The sequence below is a fragment of the Notolepis coatsorum genome (genome assembly GCF_963971535.1).
Source record: "Notolepis coatsorum genome assembly, chromosome: 17".
Lineage (NCBI taxonomy): Eukaryota > Metazoa > Chordata > Actinopteri > Aulopiformes > Paralepididae > Notolepis > Notolepis coatsorum.
Genome location: NC_140181.1, coordinates 35087969 through 35111476, shown reverse-complemented (window position 1 = coordinate 35111476; position 23508 = coordinate 35087969). Strand labels below are relative to the sequence as shown.

The following is a 23508-nucleotide window of genomic DNA, read 5'->3' as shown; positions in this document are numbered from 1 at the left end:
CATACACATACTAATACTACCTAAACCCTCTCGCCCTCCGTTCCAGGTAACACACACACTAATACTACCTAAACCCTCTTGCCCTCCACCCCAAGTCACACACACGCAACTAATAATACCTAAACCCCCCCGCCCTGTGCTCCAGGTAACTACCTAAACCCTCTCACTCTGCACACACACACACACACACACACACACACACACACACACACACACACACACACACACACACACACTAATACTACCTAAACCTGCTGTATGTTTTTATCTGCCCAAAATTCAAGCAAGCATGAAAGCATTACAGTAATGACGTTGTGTGTGTCAGCAAGTTGATACAGAAGCCTCTTCCGTGTTTTGGTACAAGCTTGTACACCACACCCCTCAGTAGGACGACCACACCCTATTTGGGTGCGATCGGGCTGTGATTCGACCCCGAATGGTTAGTGAGAAAGCTCCCTAATACTACCTAAACCCTCTCACCCTACACTCCAGGTAACATACACACACTAATACTACCTAAACCCTCTCACCCTACACTCCAGGTAACATACACACACTAATACTACCTAAAGCCTCTCACCCTACACTCCAGGTAACATACACACACTAATACTACCTAAACCCTCTCACCCTACACTCCAGGTAACATACACACACTAATACTACCTAAAGCCTCTCAACCTGCGCTCCAGGTAACATACACACACTAATACTACCTAAAGCCTCTCACCCTACACTCCAGGGCCCTCATTCATCAACGTGGCGTAGAATATGTTCTATTTCCACACGTAAGCACAGAATTTAGAATCAGTGCACGCACAAAAAAAACGGGATTTATCACACGTGCGTACACAGGTTCTACGCACACCTGTCTTGATAAATATGACTTTGATCCTACGTTTGAGCTCGTGCACTGTTTTAAGTATTTGCATACCAGAACCGCCCCGATTAACCATATACGGTAATGGAATACACCCATGAAATGTGGAAAAATGGACTAAGCCGAGGGAAGCGTGTTATGAGACAGGCTGACAGACGTGTACACGTACGGTGATGTCGGATATGATATCTATTAACCATTGCTGCCTGCGCAGCGCAAACACTAATAAAGACCGTGCTGGAATATGACTGCCTTTTCCCGTGTTGTTTGATTAATACCCAGGGATTAAAGTTCTCCTCAATTTTATTCCAAATCGCGATGGATTTTCCGTCAATTTTCTACCTGCTGCATATGATTTCTAGAGGCATACTACAATCTATTTTGATGTCAGTATTGGGTAGCCTATATAAACAATAATACGAGAGCATATACAAGAACAATGAATCTCACTGCATGTATGATGTAGCCTGCCTTTCAATACATGAACTTGAATTCCATCATGTTTGTGTGCGGGACTCACAAGGCTGTTGTTACAATGGGTGGTACCGGTACAGTAATAACAGTCTACACAATATCACGATGGACCATGCCATAGCCTATGTTCTATTATGACATGATCTGTGACGACAAATGTTCTAGAATGTTTGATTAAGATATCATACTCTGACAGCATGCCTATGATCAACAAAAACGCGAACTTGAATCCCATCATATACATAGTCTGTCCACTATCTGGTGTCATTGCAATGCGTTTTTTATTCTTTCTTATACAGTAAAAAGGGGGAAGAACACTATATCGTGGGTGTTCATATGACTTGTATTCTGCTTACAGCTTCGAAATTCCACTTGTTTCGTTTAACGTAAAGCCTTTTAAATATAATCAAAACGTTCCCGTGTTTCTGCGGTCTGTGCGCAAAATAATAACGAGTTGAGCTACGCGGAGCGCAGTCAGTCAGTACACCCCGTATATTCCGATAACGCTATATAAACCATGCTGCATTCATTCTGAGAGAAAGATCTATTATTCCAAATGCTATTTATAGGGTTTTGACCATAATTACACTACTGTTGCTATTTTACAATGAACTATAATGAATTACGGTTCATACAGAACATGCCAGTGTTGAAACTAATGCACAGAAGCTCATTTCCTTGTTGTAATAATATATTCTACCACTGGGCGTCAGCTAAGTGTGCTCCGAGCTGTGCATACACATAAGCACGAAGTCAAGTTCAAGTTGAAATTGATGAATCCCACTCTTTGCTTAGAAATGGTCGTACGCACAGGTTAAGCACATATCTGTGCGTAAGACACGTTGATGAATGAGGGCCCAGGTAACATACACACACTAATACTACCTAAAGCCTCTCACCCTACACTCCAGGTAACATACACACACTAATACTACCTAAAGCCTCTCACCCTACACTCCAGGTAACATACACACACTAATACTACCTAAAGCCTCTCACCCTACACTCCAGGTAACATACACACACTAATACTACCTAAAGCCTCTCACCCTACACTCCAGGTAACATACACACACTAATACTACCTAAACCCTCTCACCCTACACTCCAGGTAACATACACACACTAATACTACCTAAAGCGTCTCACCCTACACTCCAGGTAACACACACACACTAATACTACCTAAAGCCTCTCAACCTGCGCTCCAGGTAACATACACACACTAATACTACCTAAACCCTCTCAACCTGCGCTCCAGGTAACACTGATATAGATTTGTAGTTTGATCATAGACAATAACATTCCTGAGTATCATTTGAACATCATCTCTCTCTATGTCTCTCTCTCTCTCTCTCTCTCTCTCTCTCTCTCTCTCTCTCTCTCTCTCTCTCTCTCTCTCTCTCTCTCTCTCTCTCTCTCTCTCTCTCTCGGTCTCTCTGTCTCTCTATCTCTATCTCTCTAGGTCCTAGTAATCAGGGCAATCATCATCTGGAGTACAGAGCCATTATGCAGGAGATGTCACCTACCGCCTTCGGTACACACACACACACGTACACACACACACCTACACACGCACACACACACCTATAACACACACACCTATAACACACACACACACACACCTATAACACACACACACACACACACATAGTAGAAGAACACACTGTAAATCAGATATAATAGAGCTGGGTAAAGTAGAGCAACACTGTAGACCAGATATCATAGAGCTAGCTCAGTTAGAACAACACACTGTAGATCAGATATCATAGAGCTAGGTAAAGTAGAACAGCACTGTAGATCAGATATCATAGAACTAGGTCAGCTAGAACAACACACTGTAGATCAGATATCATAGAGCTAGGTAAAGTAGAACAGCACTGTAGATCAGATATCATAGAACTAGGTCAGCTAGAACAACACACTGTAGATCAGATATCATAGAGCTAGGTAAAGTAGAACAGCACTGTAGATCAGATATCATAGAACTAGGTCAGCTAGAACAACACACTGTAGATCAGATATCATAGAGCTAGGTAAAGTAGAACAACACTGTAGATCAGATACCATAGAACTAGGTCAGCTAGAACAACACACTGTAGATCAGATATCATAGAGCTAGGTAAAGTAGAACAACACTGTAGATCAGATACCATAGAGCTAGGTCAACTAGAACAACACACTGTAGATCAGATATCATAGAGCTAGGTAAAGTAGAACAACACTGTAGATCAGATACCATAGAGCTAGGTCAGCTAGAACAACACACTGTATGTACGGAATATTTAAATATGCTTGATTTGGTGTCAATCTGTTAATAATCAGTTAATAATCGGTCAATAATCAGTTAATATCTGTCAATAATCACTCGACTCTCTTTCAATCTCTCTCTGTCTCCCTCTCTCTCTCTCTGTCTCCCCCTTTATCTCTCTCTCTCTCTCTATCTGTGTGTCTCCTCTCTCTGCCCCCCCTCTCTATCTCGCTCTGTCTCTGTCTCTGTCTCTCTCTAGGTCTAACAGACTGGAATGATGATGAGATTCTAGCATCAGTCCTGGCCGTCTCCCAGCAGGAGTATCTTGACAGCATTAAACACCAGAGCAGTGGCGTTCACAGAGAGCGAGAGCGGGAGAGAGAGCCATCGCCTGACAGCAGTTGATAACCGGGGAACAAACACAACACAACAACACAACCCCCCCCCCCCCCCCCCCCTCCCCCAACAAAAAAAACAAACCCTCCCCTCCCCCATCCATGGAAGGAGATTAACAGGGAAAAATAATAAAAGTAAAAGGTAAACCACACAGATGTTATCGTGATTGAACCCATCCATCCATCGATCCATCCATCCCTCCATACATCCATCCTATTCTATCTTCCTCCTTCCCGCTCTTCTTTCCCTGTCTACATCTTTTCTCTCTCTCCTTTACGTCTTTTTATCAGACTTTTGCGCACAGACCCCCCCTCCCTTTGTTCTTTCTAATAACCAATCAGGGTTGGAGTTGAGCTTTTAAATGTTGATCAGTATCACTGCCTTTAAAAAAACCCATCTCACATCCTGTGAGTACATGTTTCACACCACCTTAGTTAGTACTTCAAATAGACCACAATGCATCAGTTAGTAAACCAGTTTGTCAGTCGGTAAACCAGTCTGTCAGTCGGTCTGCTGACCTCTTGGGCAGGTAACTAGTCTATCTTCCACCAGTCTCCTCTGTTCTAAAAACGACTTTTGCTGCTAAGAAATCAACTAGTCTGGAGCAGTTCTGGTTCGTTGACCAAGATGGTTCGTTGATGCCCCAGTACTGTAGACATGTTAGACAGATGCTAGACGTGTTAGACAGATGTTAGACAGATGCTAGACGTGTTAGACAGATGTTAGACATGTTATACAGATGCTAGACATGGTAAACAGATGCTAGACATGTTAAACAGATGCTTGACATGTTGGACAGATGCTATTAGACAGATGACATGGTGAATATAACTAGAATGGAGACTGGTACAAATCCATTGTGGTAACATGGTGGGGTTTAAAGGTAGCATTTGTAATTCCGTCACATGACGACCTTTAGGCTAAAGAGCACCTCTTGGTATTACACTTTCTTTTTTTATATATATATATATATATTTTTTTTTTGTTTTGGTTTGATGTGTGTGTTGTAGTTGAGTGGGGATAGGGGAGGGGTTGCTATTGCTGGACACACCTCAGGCATTGTCAAGAGAGTTCACTCTATAATGATACTATAGGGCTGGACGGTATGGTCTAACATTTATTTCACAGTATAATTTGAAGCATAGACGGTAACGGTATATATCACGGTATATTCATTTATCTTATTTTTTTTTTATTATTATTCTGAAGGGGTAAAACACTGGTATGGCAGCTATTACTATACTCTTGTATTACTAGGACATATTTCACATAGTACAGAAGTATTTTAAGAACATTTATTGTGCAAAACTGCAATAGAAAAATGCAAAACCTTTTCTCAAGTGTCTGCGGGCAGGTAATGTAACGCGTATCTTGGATCCAGTGCTTTGACCATGTCTTTAAAGCCCTTTTTATCGACCGTTTGAAAAGGAATCATGTCCTTCGTTACACAAGTAAACAGTGACAGCGTTTGTTATGTCGGTCCACCGCTGGCTTTTTTTTGTCGTTAACTTAAAACGTAAATAATACAAAATAATCATGATTCTGTTACAGCTGCTGAGCTATACTATAGCTAATGTCCATCAATATCTTCCTTTTTAATGAAATGGGTTCAAGAATCGAGTCAGGATTGTTAGCAGAGAGAGAGAGGGAGGGAGGGGGCTGCTAGAGTGGAGCTAACGTTAACGTGTAGGCTACATCAACAGGCTGCTAGTAGTGGAGCTAACGTTAGTTTTCTGAGGCTATCAACAGTTAACATTACATAAGGTTTTAGCGCGACGTGGGCATTCCAGAATGGCGAGGATGCAAAGCATGTTAGACCATCGGACTCGTCGCAGAGTTTACATTACACATAGAAACTGCGCGTTGTCACACAGCCTTCAAACGCAGGGCGGAAGAGCTAGTTTGCTTCTAGAATTGAAGGTCCACTCTGCTCTGTGTCTATTATGAAATGACAATTGCACGTTGACACGCCCACTACGCGAAGCCTCTGTGCTCCTAAATAATATTTATTTATTTAATATTTCGCACATATCTATTCTTAGGGGGAAATACGAGTGAAATAGTCACACTGTCGAGCCCTGGCTGTGGTTACGTGACGTCATTGCTATTTTAGAGCTGCTCTACCGGTCACAAGGTATAGTCTAAATCCATACCGTAGCGCAAATTCATACCGTTTATACCGTATACCGTTTATACCGTCCACCCCTAATATATACTATATAGCTGTATATATATTATACTATAGCTATATTATAAATATATATTATAGCTATAATATATTATAGCTATATAGTAACTTATTACAGTGTGAGTTTCTCCAGACCAGCAATAGCAACCCCTCTCCCCACTCAACTCCAATCCACACATCAGACCAACACAAAATATTTAAACAATGTGCGTCGTGCAATAGCAAGCGGGGTTATTTTGCCTAGAGGTCGCTGTTTGGCAGCATTACAGATTCTACATCTAAGGAGCTAACGTATCGTGACTTTCACTTTTGGCCAGACTTGTTGGAAGAGTTGCCTATCTGCAGCGCTTCAGAAGGTTTCCTCCATGCGTCATGGTCTCAAAGTGACCTTGATATTTATATTAAAATTCCACTGTCAAGAATGTCCTTTTAACGTCTCCCTCAGCGGCCATTATCATACAGTCTCTCTGGACGCTCTGGTTCTCCATGTCCAAACTGCAGGTGTCACTTCACATCCCTGCTAGTAAACATCCTGTTCCACGGCACCTATACAAACAGCCCATTAGCCGGGGGAAGTTTCCAATACTGACCCCAGATCAGATCAGCATTTAGAGACAACTTCACCTTGTGTTTCTTAATACCATGGACCCCCCCCCTCTCCAACCTTCTTCATCATCAGACTTATTTAGCTGCATGTTTAATTGACCACAACCGATATCATCATAGACAAAGAGAAAAGAACAAGGGGAGAAAAGAATAGTTAAAAACTTGTCATACCTCTCCTCTTAATGATTATTATTATTATTATTATTATTATTATTATTATTATTATTATTATTATTATTATTATTATTATTATTATTATTATTATTATTATTATTAATATAAGTTTGTTTTATTTTATTTTCTTGTTTGGGATGAAAATACCTTTTTTTCTTGGAATAAAAAGAGGAAAATCAGTGTTTGGGGACGTCTTCTTACCTGCTGTGTTGTTCTTTTACTGAGAGGCAGCTTGTGACCAGGAGGTCTCCGGTTCAAATCCCTAGACTGACTAAACCGGTAGTAAAGGAAATGTCTTGGTGTGAATAAGGTCTGACCTCTGACCTATTAGCTTGTGCAACAGAGGAGTAAAGAACGGCCAGATGTTACTGGAAGAGACCCTGAGCGGAAGCATGGTGCTGGGAGAGAGACCGCTGGACTTGATCTGATTCCTTAATTAAACTGTAGATAATGAACAGAGATCAATGACAGAGAGAGATGTGACTAGGTCACCATGCCTTTTTAAACATCTTAAAGGTCACCAGAGTTTGAATATTTACATTTACATTTAGTAATTTAGCTGACTCTTTTATCCAAAGCGACTTACAAGTTCTGTACAAGTCAGCAGGAAGGGTACAACTCTTTCAGCTGAGTAACAATGTTCATCAAAGTGTTGAGACTTGAGTGCTGCAGTGTTGAGTGCATAGTAGTAGAGACATATTAGTATAGTAGGTAGTAATATAGACAAGGAAGATGATTTAGTGGAAGAGTACATGATAGTAGGGGTCAGTGCAGTTGTCAGAAGGGGTCTTGAGGGTGTGTAGTTAGAGACCATTGACCGGAGGTAGGCGGGAGCCGTTCCCTTCGCTGCACGATATGTGAAGGACCTTGAAGCGGATTTGTGCGCTTCAACAATGACCCAGACTAAAGTTGATTTCAAGTTTAGGATTTTGTTCCAAAACTAGCTTGTAAAAGATTATGTCAGACAAGTGTGATACATCATGAAAAACTGTCTCGCTGTACTGTCCCGGTTTGACAGTTGAACTCTAGTGATACCATAACAGTCTAGTAGTGATACCATAACAGACTAGTAGTGATACCATAACAGACTAGTTTAGTAGTAAACGGACAGGCAAACAAACAACTAACAAAAGTGAGGACTGGCAGACAGTGGAGTTCATGTAGGGAGTGGTGATGACTTGGTTATCAGCAGGTGAGACTCGTGATGGAAGAGAGGGACGAGAGGAAAGGGCAACAAATACACAAACAACCAAAACACCAAGCACACGTCACTCATACTAAACACACCAAGCACACGTCACTCATACTAAACACACCAAGCACACGTCACTCATACTAAACACACCAAGCACACGTCACTCATACTAAACACACCAAGCACACGTCACTCATACTAAACACACCAAGCACACGTCACTCATACTAAACACACCAAGCGCATGTCACTCATACTAAACACACCAAGCACACATCATACTAAACACACCAAGCACACGTCACTCATACTAAACACACCAAGCACACGTCACTCATACTAAACACACCAAGCGCATGTCACTCATACTAAACACACCAAGCACACATCATACTAAACACACCAAGCACACGTCACTCATACTAAACACACCAAGCACACGTCACTCATACTAAACACACCAAGCGCAGGTCACTCATACTAAACACACCAAGCGCAGGTCACTCATACTAAACACACCAAGCACACGTCACTCATACTAAACACACCAAGCGCAGGTCACTCATACTAAACACACCAAGCACACCACTCATACTAAATGCACATCACTCATACTAAACATACCAAGCACACATCACTTATACTAAACACACCAAGCACACATCACTTATACTAAACATACCAAGCACACATCACTTATACTAAACGCACATCACTCGTACTAAACACACCAAGCACACGTCACTCATACTAAACATACCAAGCACACATCACTTATACTAAACACACCAAGCACACATCACTTATACTAAACATACCAAGCACACATCACTTATACTAAACGCACATCACTCGTACTAAACACACCAAGCACACGTCACTCATACTAAACACATCAAGCACACGTCACTCATACTAAACACACCAAGCACACGTCACTCATACTAAACACACCAAGCACACGTCACTCATACTAAACACACCAAGCACACGTCACTCATACTAAACACACGTCACTCATACTAAACACACCAAGCACACGTCACTCATACTAAACACACCAAGCGCAGGTCACTCATACTAAACACACCAAGCACACATCACTTATACTAAACATACCAAGCACACATCACTTATACTAAACGCACATCACTCGTACTAAACACACCAAGCACACGTCACTCATACTAAACACACCAAGCACACATCAATTATACTAAACGCACATCACACGTACTAAACGCGTGTATGCCTTCGACGACGGAACTGCATTTCCGCGTTTGAGTTTTGCGCTCTGATTGGCCAGGTCATGTGACATGTGCGCCAATCGTGGGACAGCAAGTTCTGCGCCTATTTCCGGGTCTAACAGCCTGCAAACTACCTGGCGTTCTATCGCCATGCGCTAAGACAAACTCTAACCTTAACCAACTTCGAAAGAGTGCCTAAGCTTAACCGTCGGAATCAGGGCAGGCGTTCTATCGCCATGCTCTAAGACAAACTAACCTTAACCTACTTCGAATCGAAAGAGCGCCTAAGCTTAACCATTGTAGAAACTTGCGGTCCCATGATTGGGCGTACATGTCACATGACCAGAAATGACCTGGCCAATCAGAGACACGGAAATGCAGTTATGTTGTAGAAGGCATTCAGGCGTACTAAACACACCAAGCACACGTCACTCATACTAAACACACCAAGCACACTTCACTCATACTAAACACACCAAGCACATGTCACTCATACTAAACATACCAAGCACACCACTTGAGATTCTCATTGAACTTCTCTAGTAATATTTGTACAAGGCACTGTCCCAGTGGCCTGGTCACCAGAGTCATGTCATCATGTAAGCCCTAATAGGTGGGAGGCACAGCCCGCCCTGCCGTCTCTCCCCACCTACCACCCACTTTGATGATCTAATAATTACTTCCATCGCCATCGTGAGTGGTAATGGGGAAATAGTACACCCTGCCATAATGCCTATCTCTAGTCTCTGTCATGCTATTGTAAAATCTATAGTACTAAAACACCTTCTAATATCTTGGAAGTATGCTTTCACCAAGTTTAAAATCACCCCTGGCACACTAAAGAAATCAAAGGCACTCCAAATAAGGCTATGTGATAATATTGAACCAAACACATTTGCCAGGCCTAAAAATGCCACATAACAAATCTCTTTTCTCTATCTTGGCTGATTAAATCTGGTGCCATATCATGCTACAGTAGTGTGTTCCATGCACCCTGCAATTCCCTGGGATTGTGCACTGTGGTATCTATTAAGGAAGGATATGGTCTGAAACTGGCTTAAAACTGAGGACTCCTTGTGAATTAGGATTCCCCTGCTCTACAAGCTTTTGGTATAACTGGTTTATCCCATACTATTCTCAATAACCTTCACATGAATCTAACTACATCAGGCGCACTTTTGTAAACCGGGTAAGGGACTCCATTCGGCCCTGGGGCTGAAGAAGCCTTTGCACACCTTACTACAGCTTCCACCTTGGTGGTATGTCAAGAGGAAGCCCAATTTATCTATTATTTCCTGTATATGAGTAAGTATTTTTAAAGTATTCCTCTACCTCTTACTTTGAAGCTTTGTCCTGAAACGCGTTTCCCTCCCTTTCCTTGGCTGAACATTCCTTTAACCAACTTAAATGGATCACTATAAAATGATACCCTGACTCCTTCTGTCTCTTCCTCCTACGTTGTTCTGCCCTCCTGAGTACTGCTAACACATTCCCTTTCTCATCCACTGACATCCCTTGCTCCGCTGCTGTTTTAGCTATCTCCTCTCCTTCACTCATTTTTCTATTTCTTTCTGCCGTCTGAACTGCCTGCAAGCTCTCCACCCTCTTTCTCAATGATTCCTAATCTTTCAGTACCATACTCATGAATAATGTCTCCCATCTTCTCTAATTTATTTACCACTGTTCCTTTAAGCCTGTTAACAGTCTCCCATTCCTTCCTTTCATTTGCTCTCTAGGCCGTTTAACTAGCTTTTTGCCAACAACTCTTCTCTCAGTACCATCTACATGCCCTCCTACAGCACGTCCCCTCCTCAGTGACAGGGCTACTGACATTCTGTGAGCTGTGGTTTTCTACTGCATCCCCTCCTACAGCACGTCCCCTCCTCAGTGACAGGGTTACTGACATTCTGTGAGCCGTGGTTTTCTACGCGTCGCTGGACTTCAACCGACAGACTTGACTTGACTCACTTTCTCAAAGAGTTCCCTGGTGTATTCTAAGGCCTTTCACTGTTGCTGCTTTCTGCCACAAGGACCTTCTGACCTTCTTTCCCTCCTTTGATGTGTTCATCTTACTCATAGTGCTGTCCCTTCTAGTTCTAGAGGACGGGTCCCTGAGACCCTGTCCTTCATTGGATGGAATGAATATACAGTACTGTAATTAGAGTACAAAATGCAAAAGTACAGAGTAAAACGTTGAATCAAATTGTCTCCACATATAAACATGTCAGCAGTGTTACAGTATGTTAGTAGTTCTGTTCATACCATGGTTTTAAGTGCATACCAGTATACCAATAAAAGGGGTGACAGTGGCTCAGGAGGTAGAGCAGTTGTCTGGTAATCAGAAGGTTCCCACTTAGATTCCGGCTCCTCCAGACAGCATGTTGAAGTGTCCTTGAGCAAGACACTGAACCCCTAACTGCTTCTGATGAGCAGGTTGGCACCTTGCATCGTCGCCTCCACTGTCAGTGTGTGAATGGGTGAATGTGAGCCATAAGTATTGTAAAGCCGTTATATAAATGCAGTCCATGTACAGTCATATAAGAGGCAGACTCAGGTTTGGTCCTCTCTCTGGATAACTGTACCAAAGAAACGGATTGTACTTTCAATGGGCATAAGGGACTGATAATATGCACCTATTTAGCAGAAATGGTAAAAAAAATAAAATGTTTGAGTGGTTTTGTGTTATATTTGTTTTATTAAAAAGGGGAGGTGCTTCAGTGACGAGACATACTGTGTTGTCACCCCATACGCTAAGAAAGTATGTTTCATCTGAAAAAAGGCTCATTCTAATTGACATCCAGGGATTATAGTGATGAGAATTTGGTGAGATTTATTCTGTGTCCACAGCTCCTTATTGATAATGACTTCTGTAGTATATGCCAATTTATGTTTTATTTAAGCACCATAATTAGATTAGATTCAAATGTAATTGTCATTATACAGCACAAGTACAGTACAACGGGGGGGGGGGGGGGGGGGAGCTTGTCATCCAACCAGAGTGCAAATGTAACACTAAAGTTCAATAGTAATATACAATGTACAGGTGATTCAACTGGGTATACGATATATAAATTGGTACTACTGAGTAATAGTGCTAATCAGATGTATGTACAGAGTTGTAGTATGTCGACAATATGTAGTGCGGTATAAAGACACTATGGTGGTAGTGGGTCATACTGGCCAGCAGCGTAACTATATGGTATAATTATGATGGTAACATACCTGTGTCATGTTATTTATATTATACTACCTGTTAATGATTACTAACTGAGCCTACAGTCTAATAAAGAGTATAATGAATGATTTTCAACTGAGAATCGATCAGAAATTCTAAACATCGCAGGAGCATGAAAACCCCTTTTACTATATTTTGAATAACAGAAAGGTTATGATGAATTGAAAATGGGGAACCCTGATGTAAACAAGTCTTTCTCTGGTCTGCATCCCCTTAACAATTGTATGTATTGAACTGTACTGTACCCATTCTGCAATCTGTTAATAAAGTTTTCAATCAATCAATCAATAGGACCTGTCACGTGAAAGCAATAATGGTGTGTGTGTGTGTGAGAGAGAGGAACCGTTAGGCGTTAGTATTTACCAGCAGAAGCTGACACACTCATAGATATAGATATCTATGGACACACTAACCGCCACTACGCCTCCTTCTCATCACAGCCACTCAGTTTGACGGGAAGAAGAGCTCAGAGCCGCTGCCATTCTGAGAAACAAACATGAATATTAATCGTTTTAGAGTCATGCTCGATTCTGATTGGACCAACGATTCAAAACAGAGAGCACGTCTCGGCGGTGATTGGCCAGAACAGCATCTCGGTGGGCGGGTCCTTCGTAGTAACTAATGATCCAAACAGAGCGGCGTCAGAGAGACAGCGGGGTCCACAACAACCAACACGCACCGTTTGAAGTTGGATTACCAACTGAGACTTCAACAACAACATGGATTCTACCACCTGCATCTAAGACAGGAGGTTCTACTAAGGTCTCGGTTGAATAATTCTCATCAGTTTTTATTTTGAAAGATGTTGGACAAGAGGGTCGTTGATCTGCACCTGGACGCCGAGGTTAACGTTAAACAAAAAGCCGGTAAGAGGATATTTCTTTTAATTAAAACTGTCAAGTAACTTAATTTAACGCTTTATTAGTTCATGTTAGCGGTTAGAAAAGAGACGCAAATTAACGTCAAAGTTAAGAGTCCGGTTCGCGTGACGGTTGGACTCTGTGACGTCACCAAAACAAACACGCAGCGCCCGTTCCGCCCAGTTCATAATATTATTAATTAGTATTAAATATATCTGTCTATAGGAAGTATATATCTTCCTGAGGCAAGTCAGAAATTTGTGTATTTTCCACCGCGATTTCCACTCTGAACGTATATGTTGTGTTCGGGTGACCCGTTTCAAGTTTAAAATGATAGAATAACTACCCTCTAGTTTTCCCCCCATTGGAACAAGGCTTCATGATATCCTTCACAATAGCTATATAAACACTACACAACTGATTTTGACCATTTTAGCTAATTCTGACGGTATTAGTGTATTATTTGGTGTTCGGACTGGGAAGACCCAGCAGTGCATTTAAATGTTGTGGGTAACTCTGGGTCAAATTTGGGTCAGTCAAGATTCATCTTTGATCTTTAGACACCCCACCCCCACCTCTTTCCTCCACGGGAACAATTACTTTTTGCAACATGCACCTGTTCTCCCAATCCCTCTGGCACCTTCCCCCCGCGGGAACTCAACGTTTCTCACAGAATATGGACACTGATATTCAACTTGAACATTACTGTTCCTAATTGATCCAAATGACATGTCATCAGCTTGTGACTGCAACTTGTTCCTGTTCACGGACGCCAGGCTCAGCCCTGCTGGTCTTTGGTCTCTGACAAGAACAAGTTACAGGTTGAAGTTGAACAAACCCTCAGCTCAGAACTCGCAGAATCTGCACCTGGCTCGCTGATAACAAACTATCATTACACCTGGGTAAAACAGTCTATTCTCTTCGGGTCAAATAACACACAACAGTCCTATTTACACATAAACACACAGAAAATAGCATTTAATGTCAGTATTTTAGAGACTCTCCAAAATATCACAAATCATGTTTTCAGGCGAGCTGACACTTTGATTGCCACGCAGTATGCCCATCCTTATACCCAGTCTGCCACCGCTGTAAGCCTATGGAGATGTTTACCTTATTTGCAGGGCTATAACTTTTTAAATATTATAGCTATATTGACATTACTATGGCCCATTCAACATCGGGTATCTATCGTTCCGGATGAGGGAACGTTATATTTTTTCATTCATACATTGTTGTGTTAATACCGTCGAGAATATAAGTGTTTTTAAGCTTTTCTGCTGTAATTCCAAAAACGCGAGTTATAGGCCCTGAAGCATAATATCGATTGGCGTTTCTTTCCTATACACGCTATATTAAAAAATTCAAATGTATATGATCGGTATACATTATGCTTCATCATGTGTGAAGGAAAGGGGGGGGGGGGGGTCGTTTATAATTTCTTGATCGTCAGTAACAGCTTTATTTAGTATGGGTTGATACATTTATCAGATGGATTGCAAACAAAGAAATGGACAATCAAGCTGAAAATAAAAATTCCTCTTACCGTTCGCCGATGAGACTGGAGGAAAAATATTCCAATTATTTGATGTCGATCTGCTAGATCCATTTCCCGTTTGTATGACGCAATAAACGCCGAAATCATATAGATTATTGCGTTTCGAAAGCGATCCCAATGCACTCGATTGTGTCTCTTGATCCACATTACAAGATATTACTGCCGGAGGAATTTCCTCGATGCACCAGCGCCACTTCCGGTTTGGTGTGGAGTGTAACTCGCCCGATCATCCACCAGGCGGCGGTATTGAGGCGTTGCAATATCAGACGGGGTGCAGCTGCAGTCCCGCAGGGAGGCTGGATGAATTATGAATGCCATGGCGAAAAAATGAAATATTGATCCCAACAACGAATTATCACGTTGTTGGCGTCCAATGTGTTAAGGGAGCTTAATCGCAATATCTGTCAGAAAAATCGCAATTCGATTATTTCCCAAAATCGTGCAGCCCTAGTGTGTGCGTGTGCGAACGAGGGGATCCAGGGGAGCAAAGCTCCCTTAACACATTGGTCGCCAACAACGTCATAATTTGTTATTGCCCGCCATGCGTTGAACGCCAACAATGTGATAATTCGTTGTTGGGATCAATATTTAATTTCTTTGCCATGGCATTCATAATTCATCCAGCCTCCCTGCGGGACTGCAGCTGCACCCTGTCTGATATTGCAACGCCTCAATACCGCAGAGGTTTATTGTAAAATGCGGCTTGCATCTGGCCTACGCTGTGGGTCTGTTCGGGACACCGAGCCTGAAAATGTTTCTTTTTACCTGGGAATCGATACCGGTACCCAACGGTACCTTTTTTTCTGTACCTCTCTGAAGTCTAAACTTCACAACACACAATCTAAAACCCCTTACCTCCCTCTCCCAAACCGATCTTGTATCTCAATGGGACTTCCTGGTTAAACAAATAAAAAAAAAAATTTTGGGGGAAAGTTTGGCTTTCCATGTTCCACTCAGGGGTGATATAGTGTGCAGTAACTAATTGTACTTGTAGGGTTGTCAACGAATATTCTATATTGAAATTAATAATCGACTTGTAATTTTTTTTTAATAATAATAATTATATTAGATTGTGAAAAAAACAGCCCCCGTGGGCGGTCGTTAGTGGTATTCGTTCGGTACACTGACTAGTAACTACACAGCCGTTCGGTACGGTACGGTACACACTGAAACGGTTAGGTACGGATACGTGTACCTTTACACCCCTAACGTCTATACATATCTCTGTCAGGTTAATTTCAGTATACTGGGAGGGTACTGGGTGGTATGAGGGGATCTGGGTGATGAGGGGATCTGGGAGGGTACTGGGTGGTATGAGGGGATCTGGGAGGGTACTGGGTGGTGGTATGAGGGGATCTGGGCAGTGGGAGGGTACTGGGTGGTATGAGGGGATCTGGGAGGGTACTGGGTGGTATGAGGTATCTGTTAAAAGTTGTGTTTTATGATAAAACGGCTTTGTTTTTCAGCTTTTTCCAGCATAAATCTATTTAACGCCACAGAGGTTACTATAGTTAATATAAAGTTCTAAAAATAAAAAAAAGTTTATACTATTCTAATATTAGTTTATTTTAGTCAGATAACATAATTATCCACTATCTTCACTCAAGGGAATATAATGAGTGAATTTAATCAACATTTTTACTTAAAAATATGTAGTGTGTTTGTTTGTTTGTTTGTTTATTAACACAGTTAAACAGAAGTAAAAACAATACATAATAAGTTATAACGATTGTGAAGGAGAAGTTAGAAGCCTAGAGGCTTATCAAGAACGTCCCCCGTTTTATAAAATCAAACATACAAAAATACAAAAATATGCATATTGTAAAATACCAGAATACATTAAAAGATTTGTGTTAATACAAACATACATACACACAGTACATGCATGGATATACTGTGTACATAATAATATATAACAACCCACCCACCTGCCTATAAACCTACCCACCCACATAACCAAATGCATACCTACATGTATGACCTGTTATCTATCTACTACTTTTGGATGAGAATTTCTTTGTAGTTTGCTTTAAAAATAAGCAGAGATGGAGATTTCCTCAGCATAGGATCAGCTGCATTCCAAAGATTGGACCCTCTATATACCTCACTGAGAACTGCCTAAGTGAAGTACCACAATAAGGTATATGCAGGTCCCTGGACTGACGTGTAGCATATGAATGAGCATCTGAATTAAAAGAACTATTAAAACCATTTGGTAGATTGTGATCATGAATGCATTTGTACACAAATATACATATCTGTAAAGAATTAACCTCAGACACAGTCAGAATGTTTAGTTTCTTGAAAAGAGGAGCAGATGGTTCAAATCGATCTGAGTGTGTTGGGCCCATAAAATGAAAATAGGATTGTATGGTAACTTATAAATGCATAATAAGTTAGTTATGATGTAGTAAAAACAATATTGGATGATAAGACATTCATTTTGAGTTTTTTGGACTGAGTTAAATCATGGGTCAAAATTGACCCATGAACAGAAACGGCTTTTGACCACAACACAAGGGTTAAGTGTGTATTAAAAGTATATTTCTACCCATGTACTTTTCTGAGAGTATACTTGCAACGTATTTGTTGGTACTTATGTTCTTTCATGTACTGTTTCACATGTTTTGGTATACTTTTAAGAATATATAACAAGTATAGTGTACTTTAAGAATACAGTTGATTTATTTGTTTTCCTTGTGCCTCTTAACCTACTGTAGTTGTGTGTTTGTAGGAAAGAAGCGGTGTGTGTTTTAACCTGCTTTTGTTTGTTGTGTTTGTGTAGGTAAGGAAAAGTTTGAAGAACAGTATCAGTGTGGCTCCTTGCTGGGCAGGGGGGGGTTTGGCTCTGTGTTCGCTGGACAGAGAATATCTGATGGCCTTCAGGTGAATAAATATTTCCTTCTATATACCTACTTATACACCTGCATATAACTCATACAACTGTATGATGGCATGTACAACAATGCTGTATGTGTGAGTGAATTACTTCACTATTTTATTCACCCTTTTTTTTAATAGTTTTTAAATAGTTATTCATTTCTCTGTATGTATGTATATATTATTGTGCCCCTCCAAGGTGGCGATCAAGCAGGTTTCCTGTGAAAGGGTTCAGCATTGGACCAGACTGGTGAGTATTTTAGTCTACTGTACTGTTTATGGTCATGGGTGGTTTCGGCTTGCTGTGTGCACAGAAACGATCCTTTACTGCCCTCTAGTGGTCATCTAGAGAACCGCCACCAGACACGGCTCTTAGAGGAAATAACATAACCCCTCTATGATCAGAATCAGAAAGTAGTTTTCACATACAAGGAATTTGCTTTGGTCGTTTTCAGTGCGACATTATGGACAGATAATAAAATAAAAAGGTGGAATAAAATGAACTAAATTAAGATGGAAGCACAATAGAATATAATTATGAAATAAAAATAGGCCAGGGCTGTACAACTGTAAAATAAAAAGGTGGAATACAATAAAATGGGATATAAACTAAATTAAATAGGAGCACAATATAATATAGTATAATTATAATAAGTATAAAAAAAATAAACAGGCCAGGGCTGTACACTGGTCAAGTATACACTAATTATAATAAAATAACATTACAGTGGGATGGGATATTTAGCAGTGCTGTGCAATTGGGCAGTTATGTGCAAAAAGCATTAACAATGAAATATGAATAAGTATGTTGATTGTATATACAAGTATAGTCCAGTAGGGGTGTGTTAATGTAACACAGTGGGGGGTGTCAGTGGGGGTCCCAAGCCTTGTTGATGAGGCTCACTGCAGAGGGGAAGAAACTGTTCTTGTGGCGTGAGGTGGTGGTAGAAGTGACGGGGGTTTCCTTCTTAACCAAACTAGAACATGGAGGGAAACTTTAATTAAAAGTGTTTTTTTCCCCTCTTTTCTGGAACATCGTAGGTGTTTTAAAATTGTCAGGAAGATTTAGTCATGTTGTATTTTTAAAAGCAGATGAGTGGATTGTCCCACACACTAGCAGGCCTGTGAGTGGGTCATGCAACGTGTATCACACATTTTTTGCCATTTTTAGTGCCTGGATTAGTAGGGTCTTGTTCAAATACCAGCCAACACACGCATACTGTGCCAGGTTATTTCCATACAAAATGCTTTTTTGTCATGGAAGTTACTTGGATAATGTTGCCTATATGCAACAGTTAAGCTTTATTAAAGAGTGTTCAAATATATATAATCTCTCTCTCTGCAGCCTGGTGAGGTCAGTCCTGTTCCCATGGAGATAGCCCTTCTCCTCCGGCTGGGCGGAGCTAAGGGTTTGTCGGCGGGGCCAGTGGGGGGTCAGCGCGGGGTCATCAGGATGTTGGACTGGTTCGAGGTCGCGGGGAAAGACTATCTGATGGTGTTTGAGAGACCGCAGCACTGTCGAGACCTGTTTGACTTCATTACAGAGAGGGGGACCCTGGACGAGAGCCTGGCACAGAGGTAGGAGAATATTCAGTTTTGTTATATGTTCTGTTCTACTTTGTTCTGTTCTACTTTGTCTACTACTCTTATTCAAGTTCTAACCGGTTCTTCCTCTTGGTCAGGTTCTTTGTCCAGATTGTGGAGGCTCTGCAGTTCGTCCATTCTCAGGGAGTGGTCCACCGAGACATCAAGGACGAGAACATTCTGGTGGACACCAGGACAGGAGAAGTGAAGATCATCGACTTTGGCTCCGGGGCCCTGCTGAAGGACACTCCTTACACCGAGTTTGACGGTGAGGAGCGATGAGAGGGTCAAGGCCCCCGCTTGTCTCTTCTCAGCTCGCAGCTGCTGCTTGTTCCTGCTATTTAAAGTTGTAAAGGTACTTAACCTCCTGTTTTCTCCAGGTACCAGAGTGTACAGTCCTCCAGAGTGGATCCTGACCCAGGCGTACGAAGCCCGGTCATTGACGGTCTGGTCGTTGGGGGTGCTGCTGTTCGACATGGTGTGTGGTGACATCCCTTTCGAGAGGGACCAGGAGATTGTCACGGCGATGCCCAGCTTCACCCGGCGCATCTCTAAAGGTGGACTGGGTCGCGTTTTCAGTTGATCAGTCTGTTTTTTAACAATCTTTATTTTTTTTAAATATGCAACTGTGACTAAACATTGTTCTTGTCCTGCCCCCCTTTTCAGAATGCCAGTCTCTGATTCGCTGGTGCTTGTCCTACCGACCTGAGGACCGGCCAACCCTGGAGGAGATCCTGGCCCATCCCTGGATGGAGAGGGGTGAGGAGGAAGAGGAGGGAACAGACCTGCAAAAGAAGCACAGCTCCCTTGCCAACCAGTCCCTATAGATGGCTCTGGAACAGATCCGATTAGAGGTGGTTCTTTTAATTCTTTTGTAATTATTATAATTTTTTGTAATTTTAATTGCAGTCTGGAGAGATGATTTATTTTTTCATATTTAAAGTTTTTTTTTTCACAAACATGACAAGACAAAAAAAAATCGAAGAAACCAAACCCATGAGATATAGGACTCTGCCAAACAGACCTTGTGTGGCCCTGGTCAGTCACACCCAACCCAGATCATACAGAGCCTTTGTTAATCCATCTCCCTGGGACCAAACGCACAGTATGGAGGACTGAACCTGGACAATGTCAAACTCAACCTGCCTGGTTAGTGGCTGAACCTGCCCTGTTCTGCTAAGCCAGAGGAGTTTACAGGTTGTCTTTTCACTGGATTTAACCATAAATGGTAATTTATTGCATTTATATAGCACTTTTATCCAAAGCGCTTTACAATTTGCTCCTCACTTTTTACCCTTCACTGCAAGGTGCCAACCTGCTCATCGGGAGCAATTAGGGATTAAGTGTCTTGAGTCTTGACCCTCCGGATTACCAGACAGCTCTATCTCCTGAGCCACTGTCGCCCAACAATGTATTTTTTTTTCTTTCTTTTTTTATACAGGTAGAGTAATGTTACAGTGGTTGTATTTGTGCTCTTGGGGCCACAGTCCCCAGTAGAGAAAAATACTTCTTTGTTTTGCTACATGTTGGATACTTACTCCCTTAACTTGAGTGTCTTCCAGTATAGCTTTCTGTTTTGACTTATGCCATATCTTTGATATATTTGTTGGAGACTCAATCCCTTAACTTAAAGGGGCAGTTCACCCCAAATTAAAAAGCATAATGTTGCCCCTTTACCCAGAGTGCTGTTTTATCCATCCAGATGGTTTTGTTTAGGAGACATCTGCCGTCACTTCAATACAACGGAGCTCAACGGCAATAGAAAATAGAAAAACTCGACAGCAATGTCTCTTTCCAGAAATCACGACCCCCCATTACTCAAGATAACCCACAGACCTTGTAGTGAGCATTTTCATGTAGGAACTATTTATTTTTTATATCACGACCCCCATTACTCAAGATAACCCACAGACCTTGTTGTGAGCATTTTCATGTAGGAACTATTTATTTTTTATATGTTGGAGTAATGGGACGATATAGATGTGGTGAGAGAGAGAGCAGCACCTTCCGTTAGCTAGTATGTCCTATAGTCTCTTCTTGATAGAAGTGTATTTATTACAGCTAGTATTTATTTGTTTTCCAGTTGTGGGCTGTGTACGTTTATGATACCAAAAAAAGGCATGCTGGCTTTCCTGATGCCCTCCGATTTCTTGTTTTTATTTCATATTATCTTTGTCTTATGGACAGAATGTACTTTCTCATTGATTCTGTGAAGTGATTGAGATCACAGACTCCTACTTTCCCAACACCATCAGAGCGGTAAGGTCATCGTGGCTGCCCAGGGTCAGTTTGAACTCGTAGTGTCCCGGATCATATTAAACCTGATTTCTCTGGTTTATTGTGGAACTCTTTCCTCTCAGATCAGAGAGACAACAGGAAGATCACAGAGTAAAATTTCATAAAATTTTCTGTCAATCCAGTCTTTGTCGTAGGACTCACAATGGGCTAAACATGACCTGAGCGCCAATAAATCCTTAGGAAAGTAAGGCTCTGTCTGTCTTCACTGAGGCCTGGTTATACAGGTCAGTTCTCTACCTACAGACAGACTAAACACCACAGTCTCTATAGAGGACCTACAGACAGACCAAACACCACAGTCTATAGAGGACCTACAGACAGACTAAACACCACAGTCTCTATAGAGGACCTACAGACAGACTAAACACCACAGTCTCTATAGAGGACCTACAGACAGACTAAACACCACAGTCTCTATAGAGGACCTACAGACAGACTAAACACCACAGTCTCTCTATAGAGGACCTACAGACAGACTAAACACCACAGTCTCTATAGAGGACCTACAGACAGACTAAACACCACAGTCTCTATAGAGGACCTACAGACAGACTAAACACCACAGTCTCTATAGAGGACCTACAGACAGACTAAACACCACAGTCTATAGAGGACCTACAGACAGACCAAACACCACAGTCTCTATAGAGGACCTACAGACAGACTAAACACCACAGTCTCTATAGAGGACCTACAGACAGACTAAACACCACAGTCTCTATAGAGGACCTACAGACAGACTAAACACCACAGTCTCTCTATAGAGGACCTACAGATGTGGGAAGTCAGAACTGCGAAGAGATTGTACTTTACATAGAAATGTATTTATATTTCAGGGTTTCAAGTGTCTGAAGAATGTCCCCCTTATATCTACATGCTCTTCATAAGTTGTGTGTGTCTTTTCTCTCAGGTAACCTACTGACTCAAACGGAATGTGTTGTTCTCGACATTCTAAAAGTGAATTGTGGAGGTTCCATCTGAAGGTTGTGATGTTCTCAAGTGCCTTCACTAGTCTTTTCTGTTGTCGATATTTACTAAACTTGTTGGTACATAACACACTGTTGTACCTATCGTTCAATTCAAGCAGTTGTTCGGCTGAATCGTAATGTTATTTTAGGCTGAAACACGCTGGATCCAGGGCTTAAGACGAGCGCCCTGAGTTGCTGCCAGTATCTCATTCTAGCACGTCCTCCTCGTGACTCTTGAGAGTTTATATGTGTTACATATGTCCCAGTATCTCCAGGTGAGAACCAGAAGTTGATCCCAGTTGATTGTTCAGGGCTGGTTGTTGCTTGTAAATGCTTGTGTTGTGTTCATCATTATGGTTATTGTTTGTATTCATCTTCATGCTTGTTATTTTTAAAAGTGGCCTCTCTTGTCACTTGTTATTGAGATTTGTTTATATTAAATGAAACCTCATGGATCGATGACAAAATGATCCAACGTGTAAATAAAAACTAGTTTTTCCACTTCTACATGGTGTCCTGTGTCTTTTCTATGCTCTCCTTATACCTAGGAGTAATAACAGGGTTCCCACGGTACCTGGAAAACATGGAATTAATTATTTTTTATTTTCCAGGTATGGAAAAGTCATGGAAACCGAGAAAAAGTGAACACTTACAGTTTTCCTGGAAAATTTTATTGGATGTGTAAAATAGTAATAACATGAAACTATTGAGCAC

The 23508-nt window shown here is 41.5% G+C and overlaps 2 protein-coding genes across 5 annotated transcripts in view; both read left to right on the top strand.

Annotated features, from left to right (window-relative positions):
• Positions 1 to 4997, top strand: part of otud5a (OTU deubiquitinase 5a) — an 81020-nt gene extending 76023 nt beyond the window's left edge. For all 4 annotated transcript variants that reach the window (XM_084334205.1, XM_084334206.1, XM_084334203.1 and 1 more), the window contains exons 8-9: positions 2820 to 2891; positions 3865 to 4997. In XM_084334205.1, the coding sequence (XP_084190331.1) occupies positions 2820 to 2891; positions 3865 to 4010 (218 nt within the window). In that variant the 3' untranslated portion in view covers positions 4011 to 4997. The remainder of the gene's footprint in view (positions 1 to 2819; positions 2892 to 3864) is intronic.
• Positions 4998 to 13320: 8323 nt separating this feature from the next.
• On the top strand, positions 13321 to 23301 carry pim2 (Pim-2 proto-oncogene, serine/threonine kinase). Its single transcript, XM_084333037.1, has 7 exons — positions 13321 to 13512; positions 17850 to 17950; positions 18144 to 18194; positions 19290 to 19522; positions 19627 to 19796; positions 19909 to 20085; positions 20195 to 23301. Exons 1-7 carry the CDS (start codon positions 13449 to 13451, stop codon positions 20353 to 20355), a joined length of 957 nt encoding a protein of 318 aa, XP_084189163.1. The 5' UTR covers positions 13321 to 13448; the 3' UTR covers positions 20356 to 23301.
• Positions 23302 to 23508: the final 207 nt, after the last annotated feature.